Source organism: Symphodus melops (assembly GCF_947650265.1).
Source record: "Symphodus melops genome assembly, chromosome: 3".
Taxonomy (NCBI): domain Eukaryota; kingdom Metazoa; phylum Chordata; class Actinopteri; order Labriformes; family Labridae; genus Symphodus; species Symphodus melops.
Window position 1 is genome coordinate 7,928,234 of NC_136693.1, and position 25,926 is coordinate 7,954,159.

The following is a 25,926-nucleotide window of genomic DNA, read 5'->3' on the forward strand; positions in this document are numbered from 1 at the left end:
TTCAGTTAAGTTAATTAAATGAATCTTTATACTTGTCTTCATACACCAAATTGATGTCAGTGTGATTTTATCATGTATAAAGTGTTGAGTAAAGTTTTTAAAACATTTCTTGTTGTTGCTTTGAATCATTTTGAAGGTCACTTTTAGCAATGAAACCAAAACAGATCAGTCATCAATAAACGAGTATAAAAACACATGAACGCATTAGAGATTGTATGATACATATCTACTGTACAATGTTCTGCAATAGCAGAATGTGACACACTGATGTGAAAATCAAGTCCTAAAGAACCACACCAGGGTTCAGATTGTTTAACTGACTTGAGTGAGAACTGGGAATCCGCCTGGAGAAAGCAACTCCATCATTTCTGAATGATGAAGAAGAACGTGTGATCTTCACTGCCTCCATCCTGTGGCGCCATGTGAACTGACTGTGAGTTGACGATTTGGATGAACCAGCCGCTGTGCAGCGCTGACTCAAACTTAAAGAGCGAGCTGTCGGACTTCATGAAGAAGACAAAGGAGAGGGCGCTCTCATCGCTCCTCGAGATCTGCTTCAGTTTCTGCTTCTCACACGTCTGCAACAACAAGAGCAGAGAGTTCAGGGAGCTGTTCAACCTCTCTTCCATCTGCCTCTCTTCCATCGTAATCATGTCAATTAACTTGTAAAAAAAAATCCTTTTCAACATCTATTTTACACTTTTGGAATCGGTTATAAGTTCAGATGTCAGCTGATTCATCAGATTGATATTCCTGATCAAATGAGTACCATGAAGGTTTGTATGGGGGAAAAAACACTCCAAGATCATGAGTGTCGTACTGAATAGTCCTTGGAATAATCACTGGTGATTCCCTGACTGTTTTTCACCCGCCAACATCATGTCAAACACTGAACGTGTCTCATGCTTTGTTTACGTCCAACAACCTGCACAAATATTCAGATCAGTCGAGACATTGGCATTACATTTTAAGTTTCCTCTGCTGCATGGCCAAAGGTTTATTGAGCCATGAAGCAGCACTACTTATGGTATCATGAGGATGCTTCTCAGTGACTTTGGGATGTCAGGACTTCTCATAAACAGTAATAAATATCATAACATTAACAATGTGGAATCTTACAAATTGTATTCATGGTTATCCCAGATAATGAACTTAATAATGTAAGAGACCCCTGGTTTTCTATCTTGTATGGTTATCTGATTAAAATGTCCAAAAGATTATTTTAAATGAAGTGCTTTGGGACATGCATTCTGTGCAAACCAGTCTGATAGGCCAGATCGTTTTCAGTAACGATCACTGATGTTAAGCAGGCCTTCAAAGTGGATTCATTTAGCACCTTTTAAAGACAACATGAATGTAAAGCTTCAAAGCTCATCAAGTTTATCAAATCAAACAAAAATCAAAGAGATAAATAACAAACATAATAAATAAATAACCCAAGGAAAAGAGACAACGTCTCAAGTTCATGTATGACATAGCTCACGGTGCCAATTATCTTTACATTTATTTGACGACCAATGTAACGAACCCCTGCCTGAAATAAAGGACTGTCTTTTGAACGCTGCCTCTGAGTCTGCCATTGTCTGTCATTGTGTCACCGGCCTCTTACACGTAGGGTTAAAATAGGAACATTTGTGAAACTAAATACAGCAGTACTTTAAACGTTTGTTTTTGAGTTAAAGGGAAAGTCTATGAACACTAAATCTACCCATGTAAACATGATCTGCTTCGTTCTGTAAATGTCTTTACCTCGGCTCGTAGGAGCACTCGGTCGCCTTCCTTGCAGCACCTGAGGAAGCAGTTTGACCCGGTGAAGTTTAGGACCACAGGCTTTCCTTTCGAGAACCAGCTAATGTAGGTTGACTTGTAGGAGTAGATGGTGATCTTCTCTGAACACAGAAGACATTTTATTCAGTTGTGTACACAGTGAAGATAAATGTATGAAAAGTGAATCAGAATCTCAAACTCAATGTTTGTAACTGTTGTGATTCGTAAACGTGATGCGGCAGAAAATGACAAACCTGGATTGGGTGAAGCGTAGATGGTGTTCTGTGAACAGAGACCTTTGAGGTATTGTTGAGAGGCAGCATGTCTGATTGTATAGTTCGCTTGTTTTAGCTGCTTGAAGCCTCCGCCTCTGGGAACTGGGAGCGTTTAATAAAACACATCATGTAGTAATCTGACATTGTTGAATTGGTGCTTTTATTTCAGTTCAAGGATCGGGATTTTTGGTTCATTTTTAGCACAGCTCTTTTTGTACATGAGTTTCAGTTTTCTATCTTTTTGTAGCAGCTGATCTTTTACTATCTTAAAATCCATTTGCATTATGTTAAAGGAGAAAATACAATTAAAGGCTACATCTTACTCACCGAGCACCACCTCTCTGGTTTCTGACACCACCACCACGTCATTATAGGTGCATCCTGTCCCCTGACACCCCCTACAGGGACTGTTCAAGTCACAGCCCCTCCCTCTCACCACAGAGACGGTGGTCTTCACCATGGAAATAACAAGCAGATCTCCTCCCTCCCCGTTCTGCCCGTTTTCAGAGAGCCAAGTGTCCTCTTCTGACCCATCTGCTTCCTCCTGCCCTGCTTTATTCTCATCCAGGTCTTCCTCCCTCTTCATCTCCATCAAGAACATGAGTACTGTGTTTTCCTTCGAGACAGGACGTAAAGTGTCCTCAGCTGGGGAGGACTGCGGTGTGTGCTCCTTCATCGTGCTGGGCTTGTGTATCGTCTGATGATCAGCACGGGGGGGGGGGGGGGGGGGGGGGGGAGTGGAAGTAGAGGCAGGCTAAGTATTTACGTACATTAACATCATGTAGACGCTGAAGATTGAACGACACCGTAGAAGCCCCTGAACTCACCAGCATTGGATTTCCCTCAGCTAACATTTGTGCCAACTCCTCTGGTGTGAGACTCTGCAGGTCTACGCCGTTTATCTGCATCAGTTTGTCTCCTTTCCTGGGAAAAGAGATAAGCATCTTAGTGGAGAGCTGAGTACTTTATAAGGCCCATTTTCTTTATAATTAAACACTATTTCCAGAGTAATAACACTTTGATTTTGAAATGTAAAGAGTCTTTGGTGACACTCAAGAGAGACAAAGCGTTCCTACTCTGGACTCTTAGAAGACACCTTTTGTTTTGTGACTTTAATGCTGGAAAAAAAACAAGTAGTCACATCTGTGGGTCATACTGTATACACTGTTTCACAAAAATTATAATAGCAGTAAAGGAAAAAGGTCCCACATGCCTGTGTACCATTGTGACGTCATGGCCGCTATGCGTGTAAGTGGTTGGATTGGTCGAACTTCCTGAGTTAAGAAGGACATCAGGTAACAGAGTAAATCAAACCTCAGCTTATTTCTGTGGTTTCCGCATCTATCTTTTCTCTTTCTCTCAGGCCTCCAGCAGCTGGTTTGGTCTGGTTTGCACTTCACAACTCTACACTCAATCATATTTAGTCTTCATGACTGATTTATCAGACTAACTGTATGTGATGTTTTAACTTCAGTTTATAGTAAATGAACTTCCTTTAAATCTTCTGTCACGTGTGATACCTTTCCTCATTACTTAAAGCCAGTTTTTTGAGACAATAAAATTAAGTGGCTGATTGTCATCAATCTGTTTTTGTCATTTTCAAGTTGTCAGGAGCAGTAATAAAGGGTTCAAAGTGTGTCTTTTACTTTATTGTCACATTTTGCAGAGAAGCCAAAAGCAGCAGACAATCAGGAGTTTCTAATAGTGAATCACTGAAATGAATAATAATCTATTAAAAGAGTTTCCCGTTTATCCAGAAATCATTGTGTCAGCATAATTTCAGGTCCTACATAAAGAGGAAAAAAGTGTTTTATTAATTTTGCATCTTGTCAATGGAGTTTATTTCTTTTTTTTGTGCAACTTTGTGTTTATTGAGCAATCCATACTTAATTAATTTCTTACATTATTATACTATTTTTATAGGAAACTGATAGAGTACAAGTCAAAATAATAGTAATAACTTTGTTTGCCCAATAGTTTTTTACAAGAGAGAAGAACTATCTGACAAATGCCTCACATAAATAACCCCACACATAACATCCACCACAACTAAAACAACAGCAACAACCAGAGTTTATTTCTATAATGATTCTCTCCACTAATCTCTAAACAACATAAAGGGCTTTATAAAGTTATATATGTTTATGAAAAAGGTTTGCTGTAATAATCGTCTGTATCATACTGTGAAAACGAGTGTGCCAGTGTGAGACTTTTACCTCACAAACATTTTTTCTCCTCTCCGGCTCTTCACTACATTATCCACTTCGTACTGGTGTTTCCCTTCAAGGACGTGATGGACGATCAACACGCCTCCCTTAACCTGAGAATCCTAATGTTTAGGAATCAACAAACATTTTTCTTAGTCCAACATTAAACAAGAAACACACTTTTATCTTTTGAAACATGGCTGTTCTGTCACCCACCTTCTGATCCATGCTGCCGGCGGTGTCTGCTGTTGAGAAAGACGACACAGGTGAAAGTGTCGCTTTAAAAGGTTACAGCTTCTGCTTTGCATGAGAGAAAGAGGAAGCTGGAGAGAGTGGTCGCTAGCTGAAGAGGAACTGATGTCAGGAGGGGAAGTGAATAATAATAAGTGCATCTGAAACAAAAGGGACTCAGTGTATCTTGGGAAAAAAACAGAACACGTTTAACAGAGCGAGGGAGGCAAGAAGTCATGAATAAAAGCATTTCTTTTAACTGGCCGTGATAAATCATTTTATTCTACATTCAACTGATGGTTTGACCAGAAACAGGATATTCGTTCTTCCATATTTCTTTCTACAATGAAAAAGGCAAGACTACCTAAAAGCCCTTCTCTTCACCCATAAGATCTTAACTCAGTCGCCCTATGTCGACTGCCATTTCAAAATGTGATATAAACGCCCTTGTGATGTTTCACCTTTATTTAAAAGTCAGAGGCGTATCGGGAGATGAAGTGATCCCTCCTCTGTACCATCTTCAAAGTAGTAACAGAGATGTTACAGAGGTGAGAATGGATTGGCAGCCCCAGCAGAGAAGCCCTGTGTGTGTACTGTATGTGTGGAGCTCCCGCTGTCCACAATGTCAAAACACTGTTTATTCACCGATTGGGACACCAATACTTCGCCGTCACATAATTACTATGAACGTACAAAGACGAACTGACGGCTGAGCTCAGTTACAATATGGTGCTGTTGCAGAGTCTGAAAAGAACAGTGCACCCCCAATTGTTGGGACTGAGCACATGCCTCTATTCTTTTTTTTCTGTATGCATTCAGGTCCCTTTAATGCATGTTACAAACTTGTACCTCTTTGTATCTTTAAGCTGTGTAGTTCTCCCTCTCTCTCTTGTCTTGCAGATTCATTTAATTGATTTACAGCTTTTTGTGTTTGAAGGATTTGACCGGGTCCACTAACAAGAAGTATTTACAGTGTCGTATTTTACATGGAATTGTGGCTGTGAATACTTTTGCTTCTGTGTTGAATCCTGCAGTTTCAGATAAATGCCCCTTTTGTTCCAAACCAGAGACCATTTTTTCATTGTTTTTTAGAACAGTGTTGCATTTTACTGACCGTATGTTAATTTTTGGTTTTCCGGTGTTTCGGGACCTTGTTAAATCTAGAATATGTTGGAATAAGTATTATCTTAAAATGGAAGAGTTGTAAACTCAAAAAGATTTGGATTTTTTTTTTTAAAGACTTATTTGTGGCCTTTTTTGCCTTTGTTGTAGAGAGAGGACAGTGGATAGAGTCGGAAGGGGGGAGAGACATGCGGGGATGGGCCACAGGCCGGACGCGAGGACTGAGCGTCAATACGTGGGATCGCGCGCACTGCCGCTGCGCCACCGGCGACCCCAAAGATTTGGATTTTGAAGGTCTACTGTTTTTTGTCAAAAGACTCCGAAATTGCATGTTCAGATGTATAACAATTCAATAGAATATGAAACATCTCGTTTTAACTTGACCGGGTGCTCACTTCCTCAATCTCTGAAAGTTTATAGTGAAATAGTTTCATAAAGACATACAATCCTGAGAGAACAGAAGAGGAAATAATACCTGTCAGTTTGATGTCACAATAGACATGGGGACAATGGGAAGAGTACTACTTCCTCTGTGACCCTGAATTACTCTAGAGCCAAGCTTGAATGGTGTAAATGTAAACAATGATCGATTCTACACAGAGGAGGAAAGACAAACCACTCTTCACAACTTTAATGGGCCATTTGTTGAGCTTCCTCTTGACCTGTTCAGGGTCTAAAAATGTTGTATGCTACTCTGTACACTCTGTGGTTAACTCCTCGCCACACTTTTGGTATGTGATATTTCAAAGTGTTGAGGGACGTGACTTTATATGAATTTTATCCTGGTTTACTTGTATGCAGACCCCGTTGCTATCGGCGGGCCATAGGGGGCCTTGCCTGCCCGAAATGCTTGTGCCCCCCCACTTGAGGAACAGATCCTTAAAAATGAAAATAAAAAAAATGTATTATATTATCGTAGATGCAAATTATGTTGCATTGATGTTGCATTCATTATCAGTAAACCATCAAAAATATAAACAAACAATGGTATGATTGTGTTTGATGGGAATTTACACTGCAACAGCCTATCACAGACTGACTAAAAAGAAAGTTAAAGGGATACTTCACCCATTTACATGAAGCTGTGTATCATTAGAAACATGGTAGTAGTGTTGAATGGTCGTGAATCCAACCCTCATTTTGCCCTGAGACGAGAAAAATGTGTTTTTCTTTGCCTGGAAGTTTTCTTCATGTGATGCAATATGACGCTTTTTGCATCACATGAAGAAAACTTTCATCCATGCTTGTTAACAGTCCTATAGCAGCTCTTCAATGTTAGTGGGATCAAAATGTTTGATGAAACACTGAGCATTCCAGAAAATGTTTTTGTATTTTTTGTTTCTTGTGACACATGTATAAGAGTCTTGCACACCATCAATTATCACAGATGCAATAATCAACCAACCCACGTCATTAGAAAAGTCCATCATCTCCGTATTCTGTTTATTAAGTGTGAGAAAAAGAGAAGACAAAATAATAATTAAAAAAATGTTAAATGGAAAAAAGAGAAATGCATCCAAATAAAAGTAAGTACCTGTTCTTCTGCAAAGCCTCTCTGATGCAACACCTCCGCTATTCTGAAGTCTCAGCTCTCCTCCAGCAACACACCTCCAAAACCCTATCCACTCACATTCACACAAAGATCAATACATTTGAACACACTGTAATCAAGCACCATTTAGAGCAGGTGGTTGAAAAAAATGTCCTTTGATTGAATAGCAAAATGCCATGGTATGCATTGTAAACATGGTTAATGTTAGCACACTGTTACAACACTGACTGTGACAACAGTACCGCTGGCGCTTCTCACTCATTATAGACATTTAAAGAGAATGGATTTCTGCTGCGTTTATGTAAAATGTTGCACTAGCTCCATTATCAAAAAAAAACGTTTGTTTTTTTTACTTTCAGCTGTCATACACATTATTTTGGCTTACATATGTTAATTTGAGAAAAATATAATTAGCATATTATATATTTATCAGAGACGATCACTTTAAGAAGATATCCTTTATTAATCCACACGCTAGCCTTGTGCTTCCTCCTATTCTTTAGTTATGCTCAAAATTAGCTACAACTGTCACTACTGAAACATATGGTAGCATTCAGCACTGACATGATCATTTTAAATAGCGACAAAGTGGAAAGGTGAGTTAAAGCCCATCATTTTGAAATAAATGTGTTTGAAATCATGAGTCTTAAAGAACCTCACTGAGTTTATGACTTTCAATCATCTATTTATAGCAAATAAGCAATTGAGTAATATTTGTACATAAATGATCATGGAATAAAATGTTTTCTTCAAAAATAATTTATTTTATTGTCTCTTCATTTGTGTGTTCCTTTTTTTACATTTATATCGATTTATAAAAAGTATATTTATGCTGGACCAGTAAATTTTTTAGCTTCATTCCTGACTGGAAATTATAATTGTGCTCAAACTTGAATCAACATTCACAACTTTCATGAGAGAAAAATAAGTGAAAGTTTAGATAAAAAAAACAACAAAAAACACCCTGTTTAAGCTTTCTGTGTATCCTATACGTCAAGCAGACAGGTACAGTGTTTTGAAATGTGTTTGCCTTCATTTTAGCAGTTTACTGCTCCACTATGTTGGTCATCAGCTGAATAGCATGAAGCCGAAGAAGAACAGCACTGTAGCTCTACTCGGGTCAACAACTCCACAGTGTGTACCTACAGTATGTCATTACACTGCCTATACCAGGTGGAACAATGCAGACTGAAACTAGACTTTTACAGAGTCAGGAGAACTTTTTTCAGCTGGTTAGGTTAATGTATCCTAAATGCTACAGAAGGAACAACAGCTAGCCTTGTGTTTACTGTACACACACTCATGTTTAAAAAGTGTGAATGGCTAAGTTAATGGATTCTCGTCTTGTCTTGTTGTCAGTGAGTTTGACAGGCACCCAGCAGAAAGCCCAGTAATAATGCTAAACTAATTGTCTCCTGGCTTTACTGTAGCTTTGTATTGACAGACATGAGCATCATGTAGCATCATGTAACACAATGAGACTCGTATTCAGTTATCAAAAGGACAATAAAAGATCCTCTATGGAAAATAGTGTTGCACATGACTTCAAACATATGATGATGAACTTATTACTGTTCATGCTTGGATGTGTCGCGTTTCTAAATTTGTACAAACACACACACACACACGCGTGCACACACACACACACACACACACACACACACACACACACGCTATAGCTATTTCCAGCTTTCCCCCTTGAGCCGTTAAAGTCCAGCTAAATATGTAGAAGCTGAGGTGGATTGGGTTACAGGAGAGACATTTGTACGCCACTGTCGCAAAGTTTCAGGTGGAACAACATTCACTTCAGAGCAGAGACACCAGCCACGTTTCCACCGTCTCAGAAACAGACACATACTGACAATCTGAAGGTAAAGTGCTGCACTGCATGCATGTATCTGTCTGAAAATAAGGTACTTCACTATTGAATCAGCTGGAGTGATTAATTCTGTTACAGTGTTTTTCATTTCACATTTCTGTGACTTTAGTATGAGAAATAATTGGTGAGAAATTTAAAGAAGAAGAAGAAGAAGAAAACAGTAGCAAATGGAAAACATATTTAGTTTTCTAACACCAAACCAAGAGGATGTTTCAGTTTTTTTGTATATCTAAAGTAACAAATGGAGTAGAGTAACACACTGAGTAACACCTGTCATAATGCATTTTGTACTGACGCTGATATAAAACTAATTTCTTATTTTCTTGTATACAATTTAAATCAAAATACTATAACAAAAAAGGAAACATCTGACTGTGACTGTGTATGTTTTATTTTGAAGTTTTGAAATAATGTTTAAAAAAGTTTCAGTGTACATTTTATACCTGTATGAGTTACTACTCTGTTGTGTCTTATCTGTGTGTTTGTAGTCATTGTGTAGCCTATGTGTTTCAGATGGAAATACTCGATGTGTTAATAATAGGGGCTGGCCCTCATGCCTTGACTCTGACCAGCTTGCTATTGAATCCTAAAAATGGTCCAAACTCAGATCCTGGTCCTGACCTCCCTTCATGCTGCTTGGACCCTCTGAGGCCTCAAACAAACACCAAAACACACAACAACAAAGGTTGCAGTGGCAGGAAGAGGAGGAGGAACACAACTGGTAGTGTACATTCACTTTTACTTCTCAGATCAAGACTATGAGATCAGACATTGAACTATACATTTCTGACTAATTGTCACAAGTCTTGTGTGTTTGTGATGGACAGTTATATATAGGCTATATGAATTTACCTCCCACCCACCCTGCCAATTTTTTATCAAATAAGTCATAAGTGTTCCCATTTCTACCAAAATGTTTTATTTGCTTCTAATATCATGAACACTGAACGTTTTATTTATTAAAACTTAGTAATATGGATTTTTTCCCCAAGAATTTCTCTTTGTTGTGTTGATTTTTTCAAAGTCTGTCTTTATCTATTTCCTTTTGCAGACACCTGATTTCCATACTGAATATCATCTTAGTTACTTTCCCTTTTTCACTTTTTTTTCCCTTTATTCAACTTAAAAAGCTAAAAATTTAAATGTGGGCGGTGAACCTCTTTGACTAATTCAGCCCTGACTTTGATAACAAATAAAACACAAAGGAAGTCAGTACCCCTCTTCTGCTGTCGCTATACTTGTGCTGTTTCAAAATTACACTTTTTCTTCCTGTATGGCCTCATAACTCAGCTTTGATCAGTTTGTGCAGGCCTGACGCTGGAGGAGCAACTAGCAAAGACAACCATATCAGGGAGGTCCACTTGTCCCCCGCTGAGTGTGCGAGTGGTCGATTCCTACGGTGAGTGGACAACTCTGTGGGAGAGCCAGTTCACAGCTCTGAACATCCCTCACCTGCGCTCACACTCTCTGGTGCACACAGATCCTCTCAATAAGGTAGAGAACAAAGGGATCCCTCTCAAGTACAAACAAGACAGTTACTTTTACATAACCACGAGAAAATGAAAACCCCCACGTGTCTGTTTTCCTGCACAGAAAGCGCTGCAGGAGTATGTTTTAAAGTCAGATCGATCATCAGAGCTTCACAGTCTGCCAGACCAGCTTTATATCCTGGACGAAAATGCATTTTTCAACGACACTAGGCTCGGAAAGAAGGAAAAGAAACGTCTTAACATCACCTCAACACTGAAGAAGAGTTTGTCCTTCAGTCTGCCAGGAACCAAACTGAGTGTGGATTTCTTTAAGGATCAGGTTGGACACACTGCATGTGTGTGTTTCTCATGCATGGTAGGTTTCATGAAATACTGACGTTAACACTGAGTTACTTTACAGATTGCTTTTTATTTGTAAGAATACAGCTTAGTTTGTGTTAACTATTGTTTGACTAACATCTGATTGATGTCTTCACAGTATTGCTTCATAAAATCAGAAAACACTATTAACTAAAGGGGAAATTTGGTTGTCTCAAAAGCATCAAGTAGTGCATCTTCTGTTTTAATTGGCTTGTTTGGAGTTGATTAAACACTCTGAGGTTGAACGTTTAAAAAACAAGATTATACAATCATATAAATATAAGCAAGTACAAAATATAAAAAACAGTACTCATAACATGAAGCTACTTCTACAGTGACACATGACACCAAACTATATTTGAGACTCAATTTTAAAGCTAGACATCTTTAGTAGAAGTAAAGATGCTTGTAGCATTGAAAGAGAAAGAATACTAAACAATGATTTTTTTTGGTTATGTTTTTTATGCAGTTTTTTAAAAATGTATTAGACATAATGATGGCATGACTGCATGAGCTCCTAAATTAGACCTTTGTCTGAGTCGCTGGGTCGATGAATCTGCAGGTGGAGAGATACAACCTGGACAAAGTGTTGGTGAAGGGAGCAGTGGAGCACATCACACCTGTCACTGAAGAGAAGACAGATATAGATGATGAACATAACTGGATAAAAGAGCAGGAAGCAGAGGAAGAGGAAGAGGCCATGAGAACGACTCAAAGGAAAGGAGATCGGACGAGGAAGAGAGTAGATTATTTTCAAGTCCAACTACAACAAGGCGTTGTCTTAAAGGCTCGCAAAGTAGTTATGGCAACAGGTCCAACCCGTGCCCAGATGGCGAACATCCCTTCATGGGTGACAAACATTGGAGAGAGCTACCCAGAGGAGAGACTGCAACACACAGTACAACTCATGCACCACCTGGCAGCTTCTCAACAAAAACTAAAGGACGCAGACTGTCAGAGACCACAAGAGGACTTTACCTCTCAAGGTTAGTCCGATCTCCTCTGTTACATCTAAATGTCATCATGGGCTCACCATCTGCTTAAACATATCGTGTTTAATCATCTATTTTACTCCTCATGGAACAATCATTTACAGAATCAACATCATGCTGTTTTGAAGAACACTTAAACTCGTGAATTTCTAAGAAAGCGATCACAGCCTTTTTCTCATACACACCTGTGCAATAAAACATCTTTTGACAACCAGTGGTGTAGCCCTCTGTTGGTGATTATGATGATTGCAGGTTTACACACAATTGGCTAAAAGAGATTATTTCCTGCTCTTCTTTTCCTGCCAATCGCCAAATGAAGGCTTTCTTCTACAGAAAACTGGAATATAGTTACACATATTGCTTAAAAAATCACTTTGCTTATGTTTTTTAACAGAATTTTTAAAGAAATTTTATTTGATAATACTTTACTTACTTAATTGATGTTTCTTCAGTAGCTATTTGATCTGCCGTCCTCACTGCAACACTTTGGTTGTGAAGTTCTGAATGTCTGTGTGTGTCTCTGTGTTTAGTGTGTGAAACAGGTCAGAGAGTAATGGTAGTTGGAGGAGGTCTGACCAGCGCTCATGTCGTCTCCCTTGCTCTGCAGCAGGGTGCCAGCCATGTGACATGGGTCATGAGGAAACACCTGCAGGTCTAGTGACAGAGTAAAACTGCATATACACCAACTGTAGAGAACTACATGGACCTGTCTTCCTCCACACACAAAGGAAATCGTTGTTGTTTCCTCTACAGTTAAAGCAGTTTGATGTGGGCGATGTGGAGAGTCTGGTGGGTCGTTACTCCCATGTGGAGCATGGCATTAAGATGGACGGTCAGGCATATCTGCGACAGTTCTACAATGAAAGGAGTCTCCACAAACGGCTGGCTATGATCCGCCAGGCGAGGAAAGGAGGAGCTGTCACCCCAGAGGCCTACATCCACCTTCAACCATTTATCTCGAGTGGACAGGTGGACGTGAAGACATACTGTCAGGTAAAAGAACATTCAATACCATCTTATGAATGATAATGGGACACTATATCTGTAAACTAGTGCAGGAACTTTATAGAGAAAAGAGACTCAAGGTTTTAATTAGTGTGTTTCTACCGCACAGACAGTGGTCTCAACTCAAAGACTCTAGTTAACAGTCCAAGAGTTCCCTCAACTCCTTTACTAAAATTACTAGAGCTTTTGATGGGGACTTGCAGCGCTGAACAATTCTGATTGGTCCTGGACTCTTTCATACCTAACACGACTAATCGCTTCAGCGTAATATTCATTAATCTTTAGCTTTGCTAGACACACAGACAACAAAGGGCAAAAAGGAACATTTCATCCCTTGAAAAGTAATCCATGGGCATAAAACTTCTGGGAACTAGAGATTATAAAATGAGGTATGAGATGAAACTTTTTACTTGAATCTTGCGTAACTGTCCAGGTAAGTGAAGCCAGCTGGTGCTACAGGAGTCAGGCCTGGAGTCTCTCTCTCTGCACTGGCGACCACTGGAAAGGAGACATCATCTGGCTTGCCACCGGATGCAAACTTGATGTTAAACAGGACCCGCTGCTTTCCGAGGTGATGCAGGAATTCCCCATTCAGGTAGGTGGAAGAACAACATTTTTTTAGGCTATATCTAGAAGTGTGGATAGAAGAACACATAATACACTTTGGTAGACTGAAAAGAAGTTTGATTTTACTGTGAGGTGTTAGAAAACGAGATAAGAGCATTAATCCTTATTTTTAATCTTCAACATATTTGTTCTCTATTTTTTTTTTACTGGTACCTGAAGTGAACACATTACAATGGATTAATACAATTTCACTTTACTGTCCTTCAATACAGGTGATTGATGGTTGGCCCTGCATATCAGAGAACTTGCGTTGGGCAAAGGATTGTCCTCTCTACCTCATGGGGCAGTACACCGCTCTGCAGGTAGGTTTTTGTGCAGTATGTTGGGATGAAAAACAAAGTCACAACATAACCTTTACAAGTAATACATGGACCACATGTCCCCTATCTGTTTCTACCTCACACAGGTTGGACCTCACGCAGTAAACCTGGCTGGTGGACAGGCTGCCAGCAAGCGGATAGCACAGGACATCATGTGTCTTCTAAAGCAGGAGGATTCAGACACTTCTGAATTGAGTGGAGAGAAATCAAAAACTGAAGAATATATTCAACAGATGCAAGGCCTGTTATGGCTTTAACACATTTTTAACAAACTCAAATGAGGCGTGAGAGGGCATGAGACAAGAGGCTGCAGCCTGGCAGCCTCGCCTGTGAGCTTGGGCTCAGGACAACAAATCCAACAGCTGTGTTTGCAGAGCATATGACAGTGTTTGAAGCTGTCTATGTGTGGATCTTGCACTGCTGTGATGAAAAGTCACATGTAAAATGATGGTCAATGGAGAGGCCCCCCTTAGTTGCAGCAAACAAGTTGCATTTTCTGCCATTATTAAATCAATAAATATTTATGCAATCTGTGTATTTGCAGATCTGTGGCCTTGTGGATCTGTGAGAACATTTGTCGATCAGGTTACGTCGGCTATTTTCAAATAGTTTTTTATCTTTTACCTAAACAGCAGTGACAGGCTCATTCACAAAGTTCAATGACTTAGCTGAAATGAAAGTGTTGAGTGATTATGTGTCCCTTCCATGAGTACTATGTTTATATGTGTAGCCGAATAGTAGTTTTTTCTGACCTGATCACGGTTCTTTTAAAAGAGAGTTCAGAAAGTACGTCGTAATGAAAATGTGCTTTTGTGAAAATGCTCTAGTCCTGGTCCCTATAGTCCTGGTCCCTATAGTCCCTCGTCGGACTGGTTTATCTGTAACCACGCCCCCCTATCCTCACTAGTGTCGACTACTTCCGTATTTGTAATTTTACCTGAGGAAGAGAAGAGGGCTGAAATAAACAAAGTGGATGTCACCCATATTTAAAACGACAAAATCAATCAGAACAGAGACGGGATCTGTTGCAATATATATCCAGGTAGGGTGGGTGGTTAGGGTGGTTAAACACGTCATGCTGGTGGTTATGTTTAAACACTGATGAATCAGGTGTAACAGGTTGGTGACGCACCAATCTTACTTTAATACAAGAATAATACTGAACAATTTTTCAAAGTAGACATTGTGAGTATGTGTTGGTCCTATCTTCATGACACAGACTAAAATGCACCACTTCTGGCATTGTGCAAGTAGTTTTTAGTAAAAATGTAAAATGTTTGAGTCGTGCACTACAGACCGGAGCAGAGATGGTGTAATAATTTAAAGTGTCTTTGGAGTTAATTGAGCAAAAGTAGTGAGAGTGCAGCAATACGTCGACAGTGTGAACTGACATCAGCTGATCAGCAGATGATCCGCTCAGCTGACTCACCCACAGCTGATCGGTTCTGCAGAATTTCACTTCCTTGTTGTCCGAGCCGCCGTGGACCTGAAGCCTGCTTTACCCTGCTAAGATGTTTTGAAAACAGGGAACACTTTTGATTGTTTGTTGACGTCTGCGGGTTTTGTCTTGTAATGTTACGCTGTGTTCTTTTGTTCAACCTTGGAATTTCCCGATGTCCTCTTCAGTACACTTTGAGTCACAACCAAACATTAAAACACCAACAACAATGCACACTTAAAAACACAACAGCACTCAATTGTGCACACACATATTCACGTCAGGGTCTCTGTAGTTTTTTTTCCGCATGGTTATTCCAGGTTATCAGTACCGACCTTTGGCTTTATTACGAGATAACGATGGCTGTAACCCCGGAGCCACTGTAAAAAGTGTTTATATTTGACGACTTGGGATTGGACTTGTTTTGATTGTCCAGTGTTTGTTTTACCTGCATCAACAACAAGACAGGTTTGGCCTGTCTAAGGTTTTTTTAAAACAGGGCATGGTTAGAGATATTGGTTTATTATCAATGAAATTAAACATTATTAATGCATGCCTATGGGCCACTGTTTATTACATCACTCATTTTGATGGGAGGAAAAATAAAAATAGCTTTAATGTAGCATCTCTTCCTTTTTTTTAAACAGACAATTCTATTTGTTGTCATTTTTTATCTCGAATTCACCTCACATGCTGAATTACTTCTTCTTGTATAATTAATCTCTGACATTCACATTTCAGAATGTAAAAAGAAGACATAACATAGCCTTCTTTTAAAACATAGTCGTGTTTTTGAAAATTGCACCTGAAGAGGATGAATTTTAATTTTTGATAGTGTTTGAACAAGTGTGCGGGGCTATCTTCTTCTTCTACATCTGCTGATTTTTTTACTGCCCTGCAAGTACCACATTGTTCTGTTTTCTAACAAAACAATGTTTTGTTTGTATCTGATGTGTGAATGCTTGTCATTATTGTTCATTCATTAGTCTAAAGTATCAGTTCATGTGTTTTAATGTTGCTGTAGTGACAAGTGCAACCTTCCCCAGCACAATGTCTGTAAGGAGAGTTGAAAGGACAGTCTTGAGTGTCGAACAGTCAGAGGGAGTGGGTGCACTTGTCCGCAGGAGCATTGGAAGAAAGGAGGTAAGTTTTTCATGTCTTAATTCAACTGTCAGACCTTTTAATAAAAATAAAAAAAACTGATCTGTGCATGTTTTTTTTCTTCTTACAGCTGAGGAACCTGGATCCCTTCCTGATGTTGGATGAGTTCAGAGTGAGCAAGCCGGCAGGTTTTCCAGATCATCCTCACAGAGGATTTGAGACGGTTAGTTATTTACAAAATGACAAAAACGAATTGTGGCGATAAGCAACTAAAAGTTAAAAACACAATTTCCTCTTTGGCCTCTTTGGCACTTACAGGTAAAGGGTATTAAAGACATTGGTTTTCTTTTATCAATGCAATTCAGACTCTGTTGTATTCATCACAGCTGTGTTGTAGGTATTTTTGCTCTCCTCATATGAAAACAGAGGCACCTTTTTTGTGTGCAAAAAAAACTATACATAAATGTTTCACTCCTAAGTATCACCAGAGGCACTAACAGGTAAACCACAGTCCAGAAGGAAGAGTAAAAAGAAGAGTACTGAAACACTGAGACAATTACAACTATCTTTTTCAGAATTTATGCAAATAATAAAGTTCTTGTTACAGATTTTTATATCCACACTTTAGGACAAATCTATAACTTTTCTTTTTCTTTTTAAAAGTTAGCTCAGGGTCACAACCTAGTTTAACTATAGAAGAACTGGATTTGCATAACAATGAAAAGGTAGAACAGTTATGTAAAGCTGCTTTTCTACCTCAGCTGATAAAACCATTTACAGTTTGGCTTCTTAAACACACACAAGGACTCACTTTGCACAGACATATAAGCCTGACAAATTAAAACACCAAATATCTGACAATAATATCAGTCAGTATTGTCAGTATTGAACATGTTAAACATCTCCAAACGAAGAAGCAGAAGAGAATGGCAGATGGAGTTACAATGTTCTGTAATTCCTAGTTTGATCACTAGAGGGCGACAACAACACTGTGCTGTAAGAAGGAGCTGCATGTCCATCCAGTATTGATGAACATGATTGGTAACATTTTAAAACTCAAACAGAGAACCAGGGGGATATCAGAAACATGATGTCTGATGTTTTTGTTAAGCTTGCATCAGCTCAGGGCTCAACACACAGGGCTTTGTTTTAAAGGAATTTAAGCTGACATCCCATGATTTTGCAAGAGAGGAACTATCCTGGCCTCTGCTGTGTTTTGGTTTGTGGTTTTTTTGTTCTTCTAGGAATATGAAATGTATGTCTCAATCAAAACAAATCTCTTTTTTGACCATTGTTGCTGACAGTTTAACGTGCTGGCTGTCTGAGTATGTTGACTGTAGAGTTTATTATGAATACACCACCAAATATGTGATAACATAAGCCTTTTGCATCAGTGTACATAAAAGCTGCATCTCAGACTTTTACAAAATATCATGCTTCTCTGTGAAGGGGATTTTTGTTATCGTCATCATAGCATTTAACAAAGTCAAAGGTAAGATAATGTCTGGTAAAAAAACAGACATTAGTTTCAGCAAGATTTTTGAAAAACGTAAAGAATTTAAACTCACTGTCTTCGACCCCCTGGCTCAAAAAAACCTGAGTTGGACACTATTGGGTGAATATAAAAGAGGTTTGAGCAGATAAGGAACCAGATGTCCCTCACGTGTCGATAGAGAGAAAAACAGACAGAAGGAACGTGAGTATTGGATTTATACTGTATGTGTTAGACAGAAACAGGACTCCAGATGTGGAAACAAAAATTCTCTTTTCCTATCATGTCAGCCATAAACATAAGGTGAAAAATAACTGTTCTGTAGCTTGTTCTCCTAACATGGGGAAGTTTGTCAATATACTCAATCATTAATCATGGGTACATCTTGTATGTAGGAGAATAGATGAATTAACTACCTTAACTGAATTACTTTATAAAACTTTAGAGAGCTATGGTAGTTTGTTCTTGTTTGGTCTTTAAAACTATAACTTTTTTCTATTCACTCTGTAGGGATTGTGGTAATGCTTCAGGTTACTCTTCTTTATAATAGAACTTAAAAACCTTGGATATTGTCCTTAGATAGCCAGACATTCCTCCAACTGTATTTGATTTGGCAGATGCAACTTGAATCTCCCGGTGTGGGTGGACAGAACGAAGGCTGCACTCCCAGCATGCCTTTCAGCAGGTGTGTTTGCTCACACTCGCATGACTTTAGAAACCCCACAGCTGTGGAGACAGATCACAGGCAGCTCACTGCAGGGTCTCCAGCCTTCCTCCCTAAGACAGATGTTCACCTTTAAACCCCTGACCCCACGCCCAGCCTCGTCTTCCTGTCCAGTCTGACCACTGGAGCAGTAAAACCACTACACACGTGCTCATAGTTTATGGTGTCGAAGTGGCACTTGTTTAAAAGTTCATGACCTGATTTAACGTTAAAATCAACGTTATAACTTAAAAATTGAGATGTGAGAACGTCAGAAAGATAAATTCCTTAAATCAATTGTCAACTTTTTGAGATTTAACTGTGTAGAAGTCACACGTGAGACTGTAGCTGGAGTTGTTAATGCTGCATGTCTTTCCTCAACAGGTGACGTATGTTTTAGAGGGGATCACAGCTCATGAAGACTTCTGTGGCCATTCAGGGCGACTGAAACCTGGAGATCTGCAGGTACTTCATCATTTCTCAAAGTGTTCATCTGTGTGAAGAAACATGACTCTTTACATAAAGCTACAAACAGCTCACCAACCTCTGTCCATAGTTTAAAAGACCCGTTTACTAGCATCTTTAACACTCAATAGTTAGATAATGTTTTACTTTGTTTAAAAAAACAGAAGTTTCAAAGTTACATTTGACCATTTAACATGGGCTTATCTGCCAAGGTATTTACCATCGGACAGAACTTGGCCAGCTGTTTCACCCTGTTTTAATCTTTGATGCTAACCTTTTAGACAGCAGCCTATTTCACTGCTTATGTGTTTTGATTTTTATTCGGTACTGTTGCAACTGCATCGTGATGACAACACTATTGTTTTTTTTGCACCTTGGGACTTAACACTGCGGGTTTCCCAGTGAATCTAGTCAATTCTCTAAGCTAAGCTAACTGGCTGCTGGTGTCATTACTCCCATGAAACTCTATGCAATGAATGAATAAATAACCATCTTTTCCTAAATGATCAACAATTAATTTGAATGAAATAAATAAATACTGTATTATATTCTTGTTTACTTGTTATTCACACAGAAGAAGACTGGAGTGTATTGGCAGACTAATCCCCATAAACTCATTACATATGCATTATAATGTTATACACTCACACTAATTGGATATAATGCCCTGTGGGTTTTCCTCCATCTCGAAAGTAGTAAAGTTCCATTCACACACACAAACACAGAGTGTGCTGACTCAGCGTCCATCTGCAGCAGAGGTGCAGTCAGTTCAGCTGAATTAGCTCTAAACCACCATGTGCACCCTCTGCAGGCTCAGACGTCATGTCGGTCCTCTGGGAAAAGCTCAAACACTGTCTCAGATTAAAAGAGGGGTTCATTATTAAAGTGGTGAAGCATCAATTGTGCCAGCAGAGAAAATGTTTGAGCATTTCTCAGCTTGTGTTTGAGTTGACTCTACATCTGTATTTCTTTATTTTGGAAAACAGGAGGGGGAAACTTGCTGCGTTTTTATTTTTTTATCAATATAATAAACGTTGAGACCAAAACATTTCAGAGTGAGCTGTTGTAAGTTTAAATTATTGACAATACTTTTTCAGCATGTCGTACTATCTAGAAAGAGACAGAACACCATGATCAACAGTCACGGGTAAATAACTGTCAGTGCTCGATGCATTGAAGCAAAACTGGAGAGCAGAAATATGCTGCAGACTTGGAGCAGGGGATGTCGTGTTTGTACCACGTTTCACACCACTGAGTTCCATACATTTTAACATGTACAATCTCAGTTTACCTTTAGGAACAATTTTGTCCTCAGACTTTTGAAGAGGTTTTTTCTATTTGGGATAAAGTCGTTGACAAACCGCTGGGTGTGCAATCCATTTTCTAGTACTTTGCCAAAAGCATGTAAATTAAAGACCTTAGGACACCTGGTTATCTAATAGAAATGTAAAAGCAAAAGTGAAGCAATGTTTTAGCTTGAACATAAATGATACAGATGAGAACATTTTTGAACACCCTCAATAATCAGTATATGTGTACCTAATTTGTGTTATTTGTCTCTTTGTATATGTGAGACATGTCTCTTTGTTCATTAGTGGATGACTGCAGGACGAGGGGTGGTCCACGCTGAGATGCCAGTGTCACAAGAGCCTGTGGTGGGCTTACAGCTGTGGGTGAACCTGCCGAGTCGAGACAAGATGGTAGAACCTACGTACCAGGAGCTGAAAGGCTCTGACATCCCCAAACCCAGCCAGGGAGGAGTTACAGTGGCTGTCATATCCGGAGAGGCTTTAGGAGCAAAGGTGTGTGTCTCACCAAGTGTGTGTTTGTGTGTCTTTAAATTTGACCTACATGGTAGGGATGTTCCTACAACACCAGAACAGTCAGAGGTCGCAGTCGGATGCATGCTACGAACCTGATGTTTGCCTTTCTTGTGGCTGTTGGTGTCAAAGATTAGAGAAAATCAGTGTGTGTGTGTGTGTGTGTGTGTGTGTGTGTGTGTGTGTGTGTGTGTGTGTGTGTGTGTGTGTGTGTGTGTGTGTGTGTGTGTGTGTGTGTGTGTGTGTGTGTGTGTGTGTGTGTGTGTGTGTGTGTGTGTGTGTGTGTGTGTGTGTGTGTGTGTGTGTGGTGTGTGTGTGTAGGTGTGTGTGTGTGTGTGTGTAGGTGTGTGTGTGTAAGAAGGAGAGAAAACAGAGAGTGGTAATGCCTGTTAAACTAATACATTTTATCAATGTGAGGAAAGTCTGTTTGGAAAGAGGAAACTCCAAATGAGAAGCAGATTGTCCTGACCTCTGGTTTGTGTGTGCGTGTACTTTCTTTTTTTATTACGCTTTGGAACATAAGTGGAAGATGACGTGCAGGATGAAGAAAGAGGTCTGATCTTAACCATGACCATGGAGGTTGAGATTCAAGTGAAATTCTGCCAAATGCAGATTTAATTGTGTGTGTACAGTATACAGGGTTACTGCAGGGCAAGATGTGGCCCTGAATCAGCTTTGCATCCAACATTTAATGGATTCTCCCACAATGCGTGCTACACCCTTCCCCCAAGTTTCACCAAATAAAGAGGCCAGTATTTTTCCATAATCCTGTTGCCCAACAAACCAAAGAAAGCATCAAAACAACTCAGAGATAATAATGCAAAGTGCTGTGTCTGTGAGATTTGTATTTATTACTGTATTCAGCTGGGACTGTGAATATTAAGTAATGTTTCTGAAAATATGCTTGACAGATAGATATTGACATTTTCTGACTTTGTTTCCTTTGGGTAGGGTTAGGGTGAGATTATTAGTATTGTCAAACCACATAACAGGATTATGTGGGTAGCATTAATTCAGATTCCAGTTGCTTTTACACAAACCATCACCAGGGAAGAGAAATGCTGATGGTTCTGACACTGTTAACCCGCAATGATGACAGATATTGGCGCCACTCTTTTAAATAGAGCATGAATGTGTTTTCTGGTTGTTGGTTTTTTTTCTTTATATACTTTTGTTAAAGTTTGTGTGGCTGTGATGGAAAAAGTTCTAATATTCTCTAAACAGACTTTTTCCTTCTTATAGTCTAAAGTTTACACAAGGACACCAACCTTGTACCTGGACTTCAGACTGCAGGCGGGAGCATTGCATGAACAGCCAGTACCCTCAGGTAGGAAAAAGATCTTTATGTGTACACCATTGTGAGGCTGTAAATGGTTTGTTCATTAAAAAGAGAAAAGCGCCTCCTTGTTACCTTCAGCTCTGAATGATTATCTTCATCATTTTGTTGCTAAAAGCATGAACTATAAAATGATCATCAGACTCTATTGAATGTTGCCCTGATGTGTCTGGAAACAGAACAATGAGTGGTACTTGGTATCACAACATGGAAATGATAAGCAATTGAGTCTTTTCTGCTTATTTTCCATCAAAACATGTATTTATGTTTTATAAAAGACTGCCAAAGACACACATTTTACAGCAAAACCAGAAAAATAACATTACATACAGTGCATATTTTTAATTCAAGGCCACACTTTAATTGTGGTGGAGTAAAAGAAATGTCTTTAAGCTGTTAGACACGAAAACTCAAACTCAAAAGTTCCAAGTCATCAACACATACACATATATTCAGCTCCCTAAAAGTTACAACAAAGCTCTTTCTGTTAAAATGACACTAAGCTAGCAGCTGAGCACCGAGCAGACTGACTTATAGTTCACAACTTGCTTATAGTGGAGTGGTATTTAAGCTCTTCAGGGCCAGAACTTCCCATCAGGAGTTGGCAGAAACAAAAAGCAGAGCTGTGGTCATTTCAGTGTTTCTTTGTGTCTTCCCTGTAAGGATGTTGGCAAAAAGACACTTACATCAATTTGAAATGTGTTGATAACAAATCACTCATGGTGTCTTCTTTATTGTAGTTGCCTACAGGTTAAATGCACGTCTACCCACTCCTTTATTACACTCTTACTTATGATTGTATTTTTGTGTTGGACAGGATGGACTGCATTCATCTACACACTATCAGGATCCATTCATGTGGGTGAGTGATGTCTGATGAACGCCAAATCATTTATAACCAGATTAAAGCTTACTTTCTTGACTTGTCTACTGTATGTGCACACTGCTGCTCGATCTATGTTATGAGTATTTGTGTGATCTCAGTCCAATATTAACTTCCCTTCCACATTTAGCCAACACGCCCATGTGTTTCACTTTAAAACATGATGGATTCATACTGTCCATAAAATACCGCACCAGTTCATCTGAAATTATCCATCGTCATGGGAAAATTTACAGTGCTACTGTTCTTGAATTATGACCTCCTCAGTTTTTGGCTTCATATCACTCACTTCACTGATATACTTTAACTACGCCCAATTATACAGAATATTGCTTTTACATAATAGTGCTGCATTTGCTGCTTTTATGACAACATTGTGGGATCAGGGAGTTCCCTTCACATGAGGACAAATACTTTCAGACGGTTAACTTGTTTTCAGAGTTTTTGTGGTTGGTTGAAACCTGTTGTTTTCAATCAGAATTCCCCTTTTGATATTCTTTTATAACATTCGTTATTATTGGATTACTCTCCATCGTCACACAGCAAGGTCTCTCAGTCTGGCTGTAATTGCTGGCAGATGTCTTTATGACACGAGAGGAAGAAAGTGGCTGCTCAGACTAATGAAGTTATTTGAATTTTGTAGCCTGGTACAATCACAACCAGCTGGCTGTGGTGGCTGGTTTCCTACTGGTAAGATTTTGTACCTTTGTACTATAAGTGTTTCCGTAGGAAAAACAAAGTGCTAAAGGCCTACTCAGTCATGAAGTCTGAAACATGTAGGTGATGGTTTTTCTATTCAGTTCATGCTGGTTTTGCAATGCTAGACATGTGGCATCCCAAAATGATTTGTGCAGCAAATTTAATCATTCTCAAGATGCATTTGGTAGTGCACTAGCAGAAATCAGCGAGTTTTGTGAATAAGCAGTAATGCCAATGTGAGATCAGGTTTTCTACCCATCAGTGCTTTAGATATAGGACATGCTGTTAAAACTTTTGAGACAATGAGGCATCCACATGCAACTGGCTGGCTTTATTAGTTTTCAAGTGACACAGGTGAGCTGGCTGCCTGAGTAAGCTTTGAGGCTCCGCCCATTCAGGAAGCAGGGAGGCAGGTATAAAACAGGATTTTCCAAACTCTCTTTTGTAGATCTTGTTATGATGTGCAGTAGCATTTTGAACAAGCTGATGTAAGATAATAACAGTAGTCTGACCTCCAACTTTAGATGTTTACTTTCAACACAATTCTTGTTTCTCAATTTCCACTACTCAGACTCTAAATGGTCATCGATAGAGGAAGTGTGGGCCCCGAAAACATTATCTAAGAATCTGCTAGCTACACTGAAAGCCCTTAAATATTGTCTGTCATTCTCAGAGGCCAATGTGTTCTCAGACAATAGCTGATGTGTTCAGAGATTGGACTAATATCAACAGCAAACAAAAGATATAACACACCTGGGAATGTTCTTGTTTTCAGGCCCGGATCAGGAGCAGCAGAAGGTACAGCCACATCACACGGTGGTGTTTGGAGATGGAGACTGTGTTAAATTTGAAAATAAGGTGGGACTGTAAGCTATGGATTTTTTTATATATAGCAAAAGACTAGATGCTTGATGGATTCAAATTACTCTTCTTATATCACTTACTTACATTTTAGTGATCTTGTTTATTTATTCTCCTCAAATGAATTTTTGTTCAACATTTTCCTGGCTCTGTAGTGATATAGAGAAGTAGTTGTCGTCCTCTTTAGTTTATAATCCAACAGATTGATGTTTGGACTTGGGTGGCCCTGTCCCTAGATGAGTAAACAACAAATGGAAAGCAATAGTCAATCCACTTCACCAAATCAAAGCTGACAATGTTGCCTCTTACTTCAACATCAGGGCTCTGAAGTTTCCCATTTTGTACTGATTGCTGGAGAGCCAATCAATGAGCCTGTGGTCCAACACGGTATGTATTTTTATTCCGTCTTTGTCCGCATAAATCCTTGATGCATTTCAAAAGTCTCAAACAGAACTTAAGAAATGTTAAATAATGTATGACGTTTTTGTTTTGCCTGACCTTCAGGACCTTTTGTAATGACCACAGAAGAAGAGATCAGACAGGCTATCAGTGACTACAGGACAGGTACAAATGGCTTTGAAAGGTCTGTAAACTGGAGGTCAAAGATCAGAGATTCTGTCTGAACACTACACATTGCACTGATTATTGGTGGAAAGTTTTTTTGTTTTTTTTACATTTATTTTTTTTTGTCTCTTAACTTCATAGAAAAGGTAGAATTTTGAAAATGTGGGTATTTATTTTCAGGGTATGGTCTGAATGTGTTTTCAGGACATCTCCTACTTTCCATCATGTATTACAACTTGTTCCATGTTTAAGGGCTTTGTGGAAACGTGTGCTATTGTTACCAGTGTAATACATTACCTCCCTCTCCCTTGTAAGAGATAGATATTATGGAAAATGAGCTTCTTTCTGCTCTCCATGGCCTTGTTAAGTGTATACTTTACTACAGTTTTCATTGTACGCTGTAGCAGAGCTGTTGATGAAGTTCTTAAATTATGGGTAGTTGTTTTCAGTTGTTGTAGTAAAGGTAGATTACACTCATTTTAAGTGTAAGTATGTCTTTAAAATGTTTACATGTATGAAACTTATTCGTGTTTTTAACATTTATATTAATTTATAATATGATAACCCTTATACCCATGTATTCAGTTGCTAAATTACATGATGTAAAGGTTCTAATACAATTATTAAAACATCATTAAGGCTGTCAGAAAAAAAGGTTCAAAGCTGCCGATATTTATTTGTATACAAATATGAGAATTGTTCCTGCAAATTGTATTTAATTCTTTTCTCATATCCTC

The 25,926-nt window shown here is 39.0% G+C and overlaps 3 protein-coding genes across 4 annotated transcripts; 2 read left to right on the forward strand and 1 right to left on the reverse strand.

The window, feature by feature from the left end:
* Positions 1-76: 76 nt before the first annotated feature.
* LOC306821181 (uncharacterized protein) lies at positions 77-5,583 on the reverse strand. The gene is made up of 8 exons (XM_079339441.1): positions 4,942-5,583; positions 4,466-4,592; positions 4,259-4,371; positions 2,870-2,966; positions 2,370-2,739; positions 2,022-2,144; positions 1,750-1,889; positions 77-578 (listed from the first exon to the last, which is right to left on the reverse strand). The coding sequence occupies exons 2-8, from the start codon at positions 4,475-4,477 to the stop codon at positions 363-365; spliced, it is 1,071 nt and encodes a 356-aa protein (XP_079195567.1). The 5' UTR covers positions 4,478-4,592; positions 4,942-5,583; the 3' UTR covers positions 77-362.
* A 3,389-nt stretch (positions 5,584-8,972) lies between these two features.
* LOC306821261 (uncharacterized protein) lies at positions 8,973-14,286 on the forward strand. Its single transcript, XM_079339577.1, has 10 exons — positions 8,973-9,025; positions 9,547-9,754; positions 10,334-10,527; positions 10,627-10,842; positions 11,446-11,869; positions 12,406-12,527; positions 12,629-12,868; positions 13,314-13,475; positions 13,720-13,809; positions 13,914-14,286. Exons 2-10 carry the CDS (start codon positions 9,547-9,549, stop codon positions 14,082-14,084), a joined length of 1,827 nt encoding a protein of 608 aa, XP_079195703.1. The 5' UTR covers positions 8,973-9,025; the 3' UTR covers positions 14,085-14,286.
* A 437-nt stretch (positions 14,287-14,723) lies between these two features.
* On the forward strand, positions 14,724-25,843 carry pir (pirin). 2 transcript variants are annotated; one of them, XM_079339581.1, is made up of 10 exons: positions 14,724-14,869; positions 16,290-16,408; positions 16,497-16,589; positions 18,946-19,026; positions 20,622-20,828; positions 22,089-22,173; positions 23,000-23,044; positions 24,540-24,622; positions 24,946-25,012; positions 25,130-25,843. In XM_079339581.1, exons 2-10 carry the CDS (start codon positions 16,316-16,318, stop codon positions 25,246-25,248), a joined length of 873 nt encoding a protein of 290 aa, XP_079195707.1. In that variant the 5' UTR covers positions 14,724-14,869; positions 16,290-16,315; the 3' UTR covers positions 25,249-25,843. The 2 variants fall into 2 exon arrangements, with proteins under 2 accessions (XP_079195707.1, XP_079195708.1); XM_079339582.1 differs by having other exon boundaries at positions 16,312-16,408.
* The last annotated feature ends 83 nt before the right edge of the window (positions 25,844-25,926 follow it).

What these genes read in the sequence shown, in the direction of transcription:
- pir (XM_079339581.1), top strand. Translation starts at nt 16,316, where the DNA reads ATGTCTGTAAGGAGAGTTGAAAGGACAGTCTTGAGTGTCGAACAGTCA. An exon ending in TGAAACCTGGAGATCTGCAG is followed by an intron (nt 19,027 to 20,621) that starts GTACTTCATCAT and finishes TTTGTTCATTAG; the next exon opens with TGGATGACTGCAGGACGAGG. An exon ending in TGAGCCTGTGGTCCAACACG is followed by an intron (nt 25,013 to 25,129) that starts GTATGTATTTTT and finishes CCTGACCTTCAG; the next exon opens with GACCTTTTGTAATGACCACA.
- LOC306821181 (XM_079339441.1), bottom strand. An exon ending in CTGAGGGAAATCCAATGCTG is followed by an intron (nt 2,740 to 2,869) that starts GTGAGTTCAGGG and finishes GCTGATCATCAG; the next exon opens with ACGATACACAAGCCCAGCAC. An exon ending in GAGTGCTCCTACGAGCCGAG is followed by an intron (nt 579 to 1,749) that starts GTAAAGACATTT and finishes TTGTTGTTGCAG; the next exon opens with ACGTGTGAGAAGCAGAAACT.
- LOC306821261 (XM_079339577.1), top strand. Translation starts at nt 9,547, where the DNA reads ATGGAAATACTCGATGTGTTAATAATAGGGGCTGGCCCTCATGCCTTG. An exon ending in TGGATTTCTTTAAGGATCAG is followed by an intron (nt 10,843 to 11,445) that starts GTTGGACACACT and finishes ATGAATCTGCAG; the next exon opens with GTGGAGAGATACAACCTGGA. An exon ending in GGCAGTACACCGCTCTGCAG is followed by an intron (nt 13,810 to 13,913) that starts GTAGGTTTTTGT and finishes TACCTCACACAG; the next exon opens with GTTGGACCTCACGCAGTAAA.